The sequence below is a fragment of the Bacillus rossius genome, chromosome 3 (genome assembly GCF_032445375.1).
Source record: "Bacillus rossius redtenbacheri isolate Brsri chromosome 3, Brsri_v3, whole genome shotgun sequence".
Classification (NCBI taxonomy): domain Eukaryota; kingdom Metazoa; phylum Arthropoda; class Insecta; order Phasmatodea; family Bacillidae; genus Bacillus; species Bacillus rossius.
The window spans coordinates 82,826,742-82,839,980 of NC_086332.1; the positions used below are offsets into that span (position 1 = coordinate 82,826,742).

General features: G+C 36.9%; 1 protein-coding gene across 1 annotated transcript in view; it reads left to right on the plus strand.

Annotated features, from left to right (window-relative positions):
* The window catches only part of LOC134531330 (hemicentin-2-like), a 330,338-nt gene that overhangs the window by 302,803 nt on the left and 14,296 nt on the right, over nucleotides 1-13,239 (plus strand). The window contains exons 6-7 of the mRNA XM_063367025.1: nucleotides 10,778-10,909; nucleotides 11,979-12,122. Coding sequence (XP_063223095.1) covers nucleotides 10,778-10,909; nucleotides 11,979-12,122 — 276 coding nt within the window. The remainder of the gene's footprint in view (nucleotides 1-10,777; nucleotides 10,910-11,978; nucleotides 12,123-13,239) is intronic.

Sequence of the window (13,239 nt, forward strand, 5' to 3'; positions counted from 1 at the left end):
GAATGAATATGCGTGAATGTGTGTGAAAGTGTATGGATTATTATAAGAAAATGTATTTGTATTCCTTGAATTTTTTATGTCTTGGTTAGTGTTTATAAAATGTTCCATACAAAATATTAATAACTAACTTTTGTTAAAATTAAATAATTAGTTTGGATTTTAAAAATTATATTTAAATTTCATTTTTAATGTATAGTATGTTAAATCATATTTATCTTGTGCTATTTTTATTATTAATGTATATTTTCTAGTGATTATTAGATATTTACTAAGAGGATTCATCACAGTTGCTGAATCTGTGTTTTGCTGAGTCTCGAAATTTTCTCACCGATTTGCATAATCCTTCATATTTTTTAAAAAAATCTAAAAAATGCTTATAGAAAACTAAATGCCCATTAACTCTTGTGAACAAAATGTTATATTATTTATGTTTAAATTACTTTTATTTGTTAATTTAATTACTGTTTATAACTTATATCCAGCCTGGTTTTCATTAAATCTGATTAAATATTTTTCTAATCATCTTTTATAAAAGCATAGTTAAGCCATTTATGAAAACATTGTTTAGGATCCGCTCATTGTCATCACTGAGATTTTTGAGAAAAATGAATTTTTCTAGAGCAATGCACACATTGCTAGGCGAGTAAGTCCTCGGAGAATGAGAGAACAGGGTGGGAGCCAGGGAAGAGGAAAAGAAAGGCAGATGGCTAGAACCCCCTTGATGGGCTGCTACGCTCCTCTTGCTGGACGCTGGGCTCCTGTCAGAGCCTGACTACAATAAGGAAGAGTGCAGGGGGTGGGGGTGAATATAAGTATATAATTCAATTGTTATAGCTATCAATGGCTTGGAAGTCTATTACATTAAGATTGTTTTTTATCAGCACGCAGTAAAAAGAGGCGCAGGCCAGAGTCACTACATGACTATGCGCGAAAAAAAATTCTATAACATATACACTTATGAAATCAAAGTTTATGTTACGTGTTGGTTGAGTGACATCATAAATACTTTTGCAGGAAAGGCGCACGAAGACTTGCAATGTGGAACCGTCCTCTCAAAATACAGTAACCTATGGAAATAGACACATATAAAAATGTTGAGAGCTTAAAGTTTTCGGCACTGTGTGTAGGCGTAAGCGCCACACAGCGTCCTAGAAAATTGTTTCTACTCTATTATATAGTGACTTAGAGACAAATGTAATGATATAGGGTAGAGAAAATAAGAAAGAAGCTATTAAATAAGCTGGAAGAGTCTCATAATATAAAAGTAAAAGCATGTAGACTCTTTATTGATAAAGAGAAACTGTTTCTTGGAGCCAGCCCAGATGGACTCATCGGAGCTGATAGCGCTGTGGAATTAATATATTCAGCGTCAGAAGTAAAGCCAATACAAATAAGTCCTGATGAGTTAATTCTCAGGAGGTAATGCACATTTTCGATTTTTTTCTCGTGACAAAACCACTGGTACTAAAACCAATAAATCTCATTAATTTTTTTTAATCAGATTCAAGGGAAACTCCACATGACACCACGCAATAACCATTCTCCCTCTCCACACCTTCGACCTCTTTACCTTAGTCATTGTAAAACTGTCTAAACCTTCCTAATACTCCTCCTTTTTATTCTACCCGCTTACTTACAACTCATTCTCGCTGTATTGCTGCCCAAGGGTTTATTTCCACCCCCCCGTCCTTTTATTTCATATACGAAGACTAACAGATAGGCAGAGATGAAATATTTTCCCTATGATGAATTATTTTAAGCTTATCTTACATGCACCTACATTGTAAAGATTAATGTGGTTACGTATAAACTAGGTCCATAAAATAAGTCAATAAAATAAATAAACTTCTCAAGGAATATTTGGCTCTTTAAGGGCAGGACTTTAGCGGGAAAATTTCTTGCCACCAATTAAACCGCAACAAAGTATGCCTCCGCTAGCGGTTTCTTCATTGCAATTGGCGGCCGTCTGCAAGAAAAGCCATTACCATATATGACCGGGCCATTCAGGACGCGTTTGCTTCCGCACTGAATTACTGTGATTGGCGTGCAGAAAGAGTACATGTACCTGAAAGAAACTCGAAACACAGACGATGCTACAGTGTTTTAAATCTCAAGTGGTCTCGAAATCTTTTCGCAAAAATACATGCCCCTAATTATACAGTATATGTCTGTTTCAAAAGTTTATATAATTAGTTGTAAATAAAGAAAGTAAATTTTTACATACATTAATTTTTTTTCAAATATGTATCTAAATATAATTAATTTTTAGTTATAAGATTTATTTTACTGTTTATGTGTTCTTTATAAATTGTATATGGTTTCATACATCTACCTTAAAGCTACTGTCACATTGTTAAATTTTATAATTTTACAATGGTTATGACTTAACATTAAAACACATTGTTTTTTAAATGTGGAATAGAATTACTTTACATCAATTTTATGGATGAATTTTTAATATATATTTTTAATGGGATCAGTGAAACATAGCTTTTTCCTAGCAAATCATGAGTTGCAGTCTTTTGCATGATAAAATTTAGTAATGACAGACGATGCATGGGCAATGATATCTATTACAAGGATTTTTAGGTAGATTTCAAAGATATACTTGTAGGTAGATTTAAAAGAAATACTACCTGTTGTAGCTGTTACCATAGTGTGATTTTGGGGAAATTTTTATATAGTTTTTAGTTTAATGGCCCGTAGACCCCAACACCATTGTCAACTTAAAAGATTATATATATATGTATATATAATCTTTTATATATATTAAATTTTATATAAAGATTATATATATATAATCTTTTAAGTATATATATAATCTTTTAAGTTGACAATGGTGTTGGGGTCTACGGGCCATGAAACTAAAAACTATATAAAAATATATATATATATCACAATATTTTGGACACAATAACTGTTGAAATTTTTCACAAACACTTCCAAACTGATACATAAAATCAATTAGTGGAAAATCTCGTTTGAGTTCGTTAAGGGGAAAATTTTGATCAAAGGACTAAAAATGGGGAAGGATTTTTTTTTTTTTTTTTTTTAAGAAAAATCGCAGTAACTCCCATAACTCCCATAGTATGCAAAGTATTACATCCGTTTTGAACGTATTATAACTCGTAGGAATAATACCAAAATATTTTGTCTGAATACGTTTTTGATACGACTAACCATAAATGCAAGTGGTTTAAAAAAAACAATGGCTGGAGGACAAAAAAATCATAACTCCCTTCGTAGGCACAACATCGAATTCATACGAATTTTGTATAAATCTTATAATTTTTATCCAAAACTTTTGTTTGAATTAATTATTTATTTGAAGTACCTTTGCTGCAAGGGGTTAAAAAATGAGGGGTATAATTTAGAAAAAAATTCATATCTTCCTTAATAATTACACTATCAAATCCGTTTGAATTGTTTATAAATCATATAATTTATTTCTTAAACTTATATCTTAAACAATTTTGATAATACAAAACATTCCTGCTATAGGTTTAAACCTAATAGTGAAATTTAACAAAAAAAAAATTCATAAAGCCATATCTTTTACACTATTAAATCTATTCCCTTTTATTCTAAAACCTATAAACATTATGTACAACATTTTTCCAAAATTATTTTTTATATCACCAACCATTACTGCAAGGGGTGGAGAATAACAGGGGTTGAAAGACAAAATCATTCATAACTCCCTTATTATGCACACTATTACATCCGTTCGAATTGTTTGTAAACCGGATAAATATTATCGAAAACCTTCTTTTGAAATATTTTTATACGACCAACCGTAACTACAATGGGTGGAAAAAACAATTGTTGGTAGTAAAAAAAAATATATAATTCCCCTAGTAAGGACACAATCAAATACGTTCAAATTGTTTTTAAATCTTATAATTTTTATTTAAAACTTTTGTATGAAAAAAATTTAATAAGATAAGCCATTGCTGCAGGGAATTGCAAAAAAGTATGATTTTTTAAAAAAAAGGAATTTTATTCGTAACATGTAAACTATTAAATATATTCTCATTTATTGCAAAAACTTGAATTATTATCTACCAATTTTGTCTGAAATAATTATTATACGACCTACCATCTCTGCAAGAGGTGGAACAAACAGAAGGTGAATTTAAAAAATTCACATCCCTCTTAGTATGTACACTATCAAATCCCGTCAGATTTTTTGTAAATCTTATAATTTTAATCTAAAACTTTTGTCTGAAACAATGTTTGATAATACAAACCATTATTGCAAGGGGTTAAAAAAAACTGTAGCTGAAATGAGGAAATAAAACTTCTCTACCCGGTACACTATCGAATACATTCTTATTTTCGTTTAACTGTCTAAATATTAACTAAAACTGTGTTAAAATAAATTTTTGTTTACCCACCCATTTCTGCAAGGAGTGGAAATAACAAGGTTTGAAAATAAAAAAAAAAATAATTATTTTTTAATAGATATACTATCATATCTGTTATAACTTAGCCTAATATATTAAATCTAAACATCATCTAAAACTTCGGTTGAAACTTTAATGGAAAGAATTTTTACCGTAGAAACATGAGTTGAAATTTAAAAAAATTCAAAACTTTCTTTGTATGAATTTTTTTTTTGATTTATTTCAAACCATCTTAATATTATCTTAAACCTTGGTGCAAAGTAATTTTTTATACGACCACATAATTAGTGCAAGGGATGAAAAATAGTGTTTGAAGTGTTAATAAAATTCAATAATTACTTTGGTTCGCATATAATATGTCATTAATTTTAATCTGTTCAATACTGCGTTCTAAAATATTAAATTCGGGATAAATAGAGTTAAAGATATTTGTAATATTTTCGCTGCATGGAAAATGAGCAAAAATTTAATCGATCTTTTGTAATTTTGAAGAAAATAAATATGTTATGTGCATTAAGTTCTTAAAATGTTTCAGAATGTTATGGATTTTTCCAAAATATTTCCAGAATAAATAGTTACTTCGAAATCTAACTACGCCTGTAGGCTTTGCCAAGAGGGACTTTTTTAAATGAAGTGGTCTTTAGCAAATTATTTTCTGATTTAAATACTTTATGTCAAAACAAGTAAAAGATATCAAATTTAATATTTAATATTATTTTGCATAAGGGTATTTATAAAAATCTAAACCTAAATTATTTTAATTGTAGAGGTACAAAAAATCCATACTTTGTCATTAAAATAACACATTTACATAAATAAATATTTAATACTTATTTAATTTTAGAAGCTATCTCAGAACATTAAAGATAATCCTTGTGCCTGCCTGGAATAAAAATATTGCCGTTCGTTTATTCGTCAATCTAATTTATTTGGACTTTAAACTTAATATGGGAGGATGTAAAATAACTTGTGACCAAAACACTAACATTTATTTCTTTTTAACAAATAACAATCCCTCTTATGTGGAAGTCTGTACAAAATACGAGTGTTAAGTGATCTCTTGTTTTTTACGATCTATATTTTTAGTCATTTTTCCTAAATAATTGCATGGAAAATCTTAGATAATATATTCTCAGGCTTTCAAATCTCATTGCGCTTTAGCCTGATATCCATTAACTGTTTTAAGTATATAACAATCAATTATTTCTGAGGAGAAAATAACATTCAAGATATCATTAAACCAATCGATAAATGTTAACGTCAACAAATTCCCGAAAATTAGTGTCTATGGATAAAATAAAATACGGAAGCTTTATGCAAGATGGGGATTGATATTTTAAGAATTCAGAATCTGGGGCCTTATCCACGTTAGTGAAGAGTGCTGTGGGTGTTTATCCATGGTGGTAGACAGCTGCTGGTAATGCTGTACTGTCGCGCCCCACTGAATCTACCACTATGCTCTGTGGGACTGGGCGTAAGAGAAGGAGCACTGACGTCGCACGGACGAGGGAACTGGGGGGAAGGGAAGTTGTTCAGTTGCCCTTCCCCTCTCCAACCCAATTCCTTTCCTCCCCCGTCCACCGCCCGGCATCAGGGTTCCCAGATACCAATTACCGCAAGGGCCCGGAATGCGATACCCGAGTAGCGGGAAGGGTTAAGGGGCGGCTGGGGGTGGCTGGAGGGTCTGGCCCGAGGGGGCGTGCGGCCCTTGTTATCCGAGTGTGTCCCCCCTTGCTATCTCGCCCCCACCGCAGGGGACACTCGGGCCGTCCCCAACCTGGTTATTAATCATGGCACGCTGACAGCGGCCCGCCACTCCACTTATCTTGGGCGAGCCCTTCCTGGCAAGATTACAATTACCCCCTTCCCTTGCCCAACCCGCATCCCCGCTAAACATGCCAACCCTGCACCCGGGAGACTACAGGAGATAATGACATCACGAGCGGCAGATCTGCAATGACTCCTCGTGGTCGCACGTCTAGACACCTGGAGTGATATCCTTAGTGGCTGTGGTTGCTTATATTTTAACGTGGATGTTTTTGAATATTGTGCTTCGTAGCAATATAATCGTACACAAAGAGCTCAAAATCTTAGGCTATTTGGACATGCCATGTACATACCTCTTTTGCTTAAGAAGACATCAAATTTTAAAAATCAACAACAAAAAAGACATACCAACATATTATCTTTGAAATACCTACATAATATATTTATGCACCAAGGATAATGTTTTTTGTTCCAGATTGGATGGGAATTATGAAATATTAAATCCTTTGCTGTAATCACCCATAAAATGTTCATGCCCATCTGGATCTTTGGAAAAAACAGTGCCCAACCTGCCTCCACTTGCATCTGTAAAGAGGAATTACTCTCTATGCTGATTTAGGTAAATTAGTATGGCTAGAGCACAGTGCTTTCATGGGGTCTTGGAAGGCTGTCTCATATTCCGACTGCAAAATATTTTACCTTTTCTTATCTTTCAGCTGGTGCAGTGGCATGGCAATGGATGCAAACCTAAGCACAAACCCCCCTAAATAAAGACTAAGAAACTGTTCACCTTATGTTTAGTCTTAGGATGAGGCCACTCAATGACAGACTAGAACTTCGCAGGGTCTCTTCATACCTCATCCTGCGATACTGAAAGACCTAAAAAGGTTACTTCATTCTGAAAAAAAAGCACTTATTTAAGTTTATCATCAGTTGTGTGTGGTTTTAGCCTGTTAAAAACATCCAGGAGGTTTTTTAACTGTTCCCTCTCAATACTTCCCGCCACAATAATGTCATCCAGTAAAACCAGGCATGTTTTCCAAGTCAAAAATTTTACACAAGTTTCATCAATCTTTCGAAAGTGGCAGAAGCATTACATAACCCAAATGGTGGCACAACACCAGAACAATCCATTTCCTGTTGGGAAAGCAGTATTCTCCTTATTATTGGAGTGAAGTTTCACTTGCCAGTTACCACTCTTCAAGACTAGTGCCAAAAACCACTTGGTGCCAGCAAGTCCATTAAGAATGTCATAGATACGCAGAAAGGGGTAGTTATTATTCTTGGTGATATCATTAAGCTTCCGGTAATCCACGCTGTAACCTAGTTTATCATCGTGCTTTGCTACCAGAACGACTGGAGATGCCTAAAATTCGCATATGGTCATATTACACTGCTCCTCGTCATATCAGAAATTATCTTCTTTGCATCATCTGGTTTTTCTAAAAGTAGCTGCTGTGATGGCTGTCAGATTAATGTAGTGGTGAACAAGTTCCATTTTCGCAAGACTGCCGTGTGACCATAAGGTGCAGTAGCTCGAAACTGACCAACTTAGATGACCGGCTTACATTTGTCTATTGGTTCTTTCCTCGGGGTCTTCTTTTATTCAAGCTTCTATTATCTGCTCATGGTTGGCTGGAATAAAAAGAGTTGCGGTAACTAATATGGGTGCTTCAAACTGGTTGTAAGTATACCATACTACCACCTCCCTTCTGATATGAAATGCCTGCCCTTATATGTCAAAAATTAACACATATTCGTTCATGATGTCTGTTTCCAACATCACCTTATTAGTAATGTCAGCAGAAAAGAAAATTCCATAAAAATAGCCAATTTCTAATTCTTGACTTTAAATCCAGCTCCCATGCAAAGGTGATGTGTCCCTCATTTCGGATTTCAGTCTGAATGAGAGTGGCATTCTTTTTCCATTTTTTCCATAATAGCGAAGTTTGTGTACACTTTAGATACTGATATTAGAGTGTCAACCATAAGAAAACACTTCTTCTGTTGACCCATAAATTAAGTGACAGACTGGCATTGCCTCTTCAGAGTAAGGATACAGGGAATTGTCCTAGGGGCTATCACTTCCTGAGGATTTGGCATACTCTACTCCATGCCAGCTTCTGCTCATTTCCCCGCTGCTCTTCTTTCTGTGAGATATTCTGGCAGGACAGCAGTCCCGCTGAATATGTTCAAGTTCTTGGCAGGTGAAGCAACATGGGTGACATCCTTTCCTCCATAATTGGGAGCCCTAAGTGCCATTCAGCAGCTTCTTCAATGCACTAATTACAAATTCTTTACTGGTGATGGTACTGTTATTTCCTTCATGGTAAGGTTCTAATTCTGTTCTTCTTGTTTGATGCAAGTGTTCCTGGACACACTGCTCGCCGATTCATTTTCAGTGCATCACGGCTCTTTTTGTGGTGGGCTAAACAAAGGGTTTGCTGTAATTCAGTATCCCTGAGTCCATCTGAACTCATTAGGGACTAGCTGCCGATGGAGCTCTGTCGGGGCTTCTAGTAGTCAAGATGAGTAAGCCTCTGAATATTGACTCCAACTCTTGTACTGCATACGATGATCGCTGTTCTGTACACCTGAACCTATGTGTCTGTCACCATACTTCAGCTCAAGAGCTTCTGCTAATACCGCATCCTCATTATGGTTCGTAAGTGGTAAAATATGAAGCAGCTTGAGAGGAGGGCCTCGCACAGCCAAGGCGAGTGTTGTGGTTTTCTCTTCCGCGCTTCAATCATTCACTTTTGCAGCTGCGAACTATCGCTTGTATACTGCCCAGGAATATTAGCCATCGTAGGTAGGTGGCTTGAATTTCAAATGGCCATTAGAACAGGCATCCATTTAAATTCCACGAAGATATTCTTTTTTGTGTCATTCGGCGACACTCTTCGGTTACAGCCACTATACATTGTTAGTTTGTGTGTTCGATCTGAGTCAGATGCTGTGGAACTTGCTCTTCATATTCAGCCAGGTGTTGCTCCTAGAAAGATACTTTATTTTCGAACTTAATACTGGTCCCATCCATTGTCTATTAATTTCTTCTCCAGCTGCCAATATTTCACTTCGCATAGTTTATTGTGCAGCCACTAGTTCGTTTCACATATATTCGTTTACCTTCTTTTCTCCTCATTGTTCTTCTTCATTTCGTTAATTTCACTCTTCGTGGCTTTCTTTACCTCTTCTAGGCTGTTTCTTATTTCGACCTAATTTTTATTCTTCAAGTCCTCCCAGCCTCACTTTATTCCCTTCATATTATTTATTCATAAAGTCCTCCTGGCCACTCTCCATTTCTCCTGGATACAATTTATATCCTTCATTATATTTATCTTCATTTCTCATTTTCATAGGGAGAGCCATCAATTTTCTCTGTTGATTGGCCACCATCTTCCTCATCACATGCACTGACAGCCTAACTAAATGACACTTACGTCCCATACATAAAATTTTAATTATATTTTCACTATTGAATAAATTTATTTCCACTTGCTAAATTATAGCACATTATTAACTACGCTAATGTTTCTTTATGTCCATAAATAAATGTCCCCACTACTCACTCTCGCACAACGCGTCGGTAACTCCACATCGCCGTTGTCTTCCTCTTCGCCCTCGAAATCACCGCATAGTCGCTCGTCGCTGGAGAGCTCGCTCGCTGTTATCGCCAACCAAAACTCGCCGGTATCACTTCCACCAACTTCATCTCCAACTCCAACTCGCCTTCACCGGTCGATCGGTTTTCTTATACTTATACCTGAGCCCGCCGACATTTCTGGTAACCTGCTGATTGCGAGTGTTGCGGCCTGAAACTTTCTAGACGCCTCTCGGCGTCATCAGCGAGCCAATGACACACGAGCTGCATGCCACAGGTCAGGAGTGGTGGCGTGGCATGTGTCGCTGCTTCGTATGCACGCGCTTAGTGTGAGGGAGGGGAGGGGCCCGCAGTCACGACACATCCACCGCATTCCAGACGGGCGAATCACGCGAATCACGTGCGACGCGCACGCGCTGGGGGAGGTACGTGTTTTCTCGGAAGGCCACAGTCAAACTGGCCTTCTTCTTCGTAGCACTTGTTCAGTTCTAACTTAATGCATCACCGCGGGGCATGTTTATTAACTCCATTTCAAATACTGTTCATTGGTCATTCGAACGTGTCAGTTGTTTTTATCTGTCGTATCTGAAAACCCAAAAAAAAAAAAGTAGCACAAGTCAATGTCATATTGCTTTGGACCTTAATCGAGTCTTGTAGCCATGTCCCAAAACTAAGCAGTCAAGATATGCAAATAATTCATTGTTCGATGGTAATGTAAAATAAAGGTGAAAAAACTACATTTAAAATCGATTTTTTTTAAAGAGTTACGGGTAACCGTGTGGGGATCTAAATGTTGTTCAGCCTTTTTTTCTGAATAAAGATTTAATTGGGGCAGTGTTTTGTTTTTCTCCTTTAACTTTTAAATTATCCTTTATACCAGTTAATATAACTATATTATAATTAATTAATGTGAAGAAATAGCTCGTTAAGTTATGTCGTAAACGTACCACAAGTGGGTGGAGCCTCCGGAACCACAATGAGCCACTCGCCGTGTTGCCAGATCCTCTGTCGTTCGTGGACACGCCGACGGAGCAGACGGCGGCGCTGCACTCGAACGTGGTGCTGCGGTGCGAGGTGCTGGGCGACTTCGAGCCCAGCATCACGTGGCAGCGCGACGGCAAGAGTCCTGAAGGTACGTGCTCCTTAACACCACCTCCTTGAGGCCCAATCGAGCCTAAAGGATCCCTGGAGGGTGCTTCTTAAAGGCTGTCTGCCCAATATTTTTCGACCTTTCGAATAGTTGGTAGGATCCTTACATAATCGCAGCTGCAGGTATTTTGCAAAAATGAAGAGTCGTTCACGACCTTCCGTGCATTCTTTTAGCATTTTAGGGCTTGTAACGCTCTTTTTCAGAAGAAATTTAACAACAGTCTGTTTCTTATCATGTTAACTGCTGCCCATGTCATTTAAAGTTGCTCAATGACCGAGAAATAATTTCCTTGAGCTTTTAAAATTAAAATAGATTTGTGAAAATAGTTAAAATATACAAAAATGTTTATAAGACGTGAGGTGACAATTTTTTTTGTGGTGAGCACAAAACTATGTTTTTTTTTCCCCTTCTTAGCGCTAAAGCCATGACTACCATGACAACAGCAGCAGAAGACTAAAAATTAAGTTTAGATATGCCTGCTGTTAAGACATTTAGGCTCGGTCTCATTTGCCATGTTGATTTTTTTGTTATTACTTTTTTAAAGGCTATTTCTTAAGTTTTAACTTATACCTCACTTAGAATTTTTTTCTCCCACATATATTTTCAATATAAATACACTTAGTGTGATATCATAGGTGTAAAAAAATTCGCGCTAGTTGTGATAATAATAAAGTCTTCTACATCCATGATATTACACTAAATTAATATCTGATGAAATTTTCATGGCAAAACAGTATGTACAAAGGAGGAATCAAGTTAAGATTTTCTACATAGCCCTTTAAAATAATTAATGAAGAAAATGCTTTAAAAAGTGACATATGGGATCAAGTATAGAGAAAATGGCTGTTTGAAAATGTGTGGTAAATCGTATGTTTTTAATGGAAGTAAATGAGTTCAACTGATTCGCTTCTATGTGATTTTTTTTATTCTTGTCTTTAGATGGGTTTCCAGGGAGTTAAACAAAATAAGGGGGGAGGGGGTATCGCAACTTCTGGAGAGTTCAACGACAAGTCCTGCGGGCGCCGCGCGACACACACTCTCGCTGTTCCAGGCCCGCGCTACAAGGTCGTGAACGACGGCCTCACCATCATGAACGCCACGCTGGAGGACGAGGGCGTGTACGTGTGCCGCGCCTTCCAGGTGTCGCAGGTCACCACCAACACGCTCGAGCGCAGCATCACCCTGAGAGTGGAGCGTGAGTGCCCGTTCCCCCGTCCTTCTGCATGCCTACCTCCGTGGCGAGCCAACTATTTCTTAGACACAACCCGCCCCACTGCTGGTTCACACGAGATGTCAGAGAAGAACCTCCGAAAATGGTCACCAATGATAAATGCATAAACTCACGGAGAACAAACCAAAACCAGCTTACGTGAAATCATGTTCCGAGTTCATTCTTGCAGTACCCACGATAGTAACGGTACGCCGTGCCGGAATTATAGTGTCGTGTCGTGCAAATTACGGTACTCTTACTACAGTCTAGTAGGAAATCGTTGTATTCTGAGGTGGTTTGACATCTGCTGATTTTTGACATGTTCTTCGTGTTCATTTTCGAAGGTTTTTCGATTACATCCAGGTTAAACAAGCCACGGCATTGCAAGAATTATTCAAAGAGCTCCGTAGCGAAGTTGGAGTCAGCCCGGCTTTCGGTGAAAGCAGTTCTGGGTTCAAGCCCCAGGTTAGTTATGGGTATAGTTTAAACTGGTCAAAGTCAATGAAACTGTCAAACAAAATGTCAAACGATCAAAAATCAAATAAAAAAAACCAGAAGCGGATTGTAGTTGTCTCGCTCGTGACAAATATTTATCAACAAGCCAATAATTTAAAAAAAAAAATGATAATGCAGTCTATAGGACAAATAATTCGCTTTCCATCCAGGCGATCGTGGTTCGATTTCCAGAGGGGTATAATCTGTATTTTTTCGCCTATGAGAAACGTGATACACGTCACCGTGGTTCGAATGTTTTTCCTCGGAGTATTCCCGGTTCCTCCACGCATTTATTCCTTCAACGTTTCATTCTTATCTCATAGCTTCTCATTGTCTCTTTAACCTAGATGTCGATGAGACGACTAGGTCATTCATTTCATTTCGTTTTTTGGGTGGTATTCTATTCCCAAAAACCATAATTCAGTACATTCTTTGATTTGCCTATAATGGCGTGGGCTCTCTGTTGACAAGACGTAGAACTTTATTACAAAATATTTGCTATAAAAGAAATTACGAGCTTAAATAAAGCGTTGAACAAGCTTGCATAAGGGTTACCACGAGGGGAAGCCTATATGAAACTTACTACAAGCTTACAAACGTAGTGGTT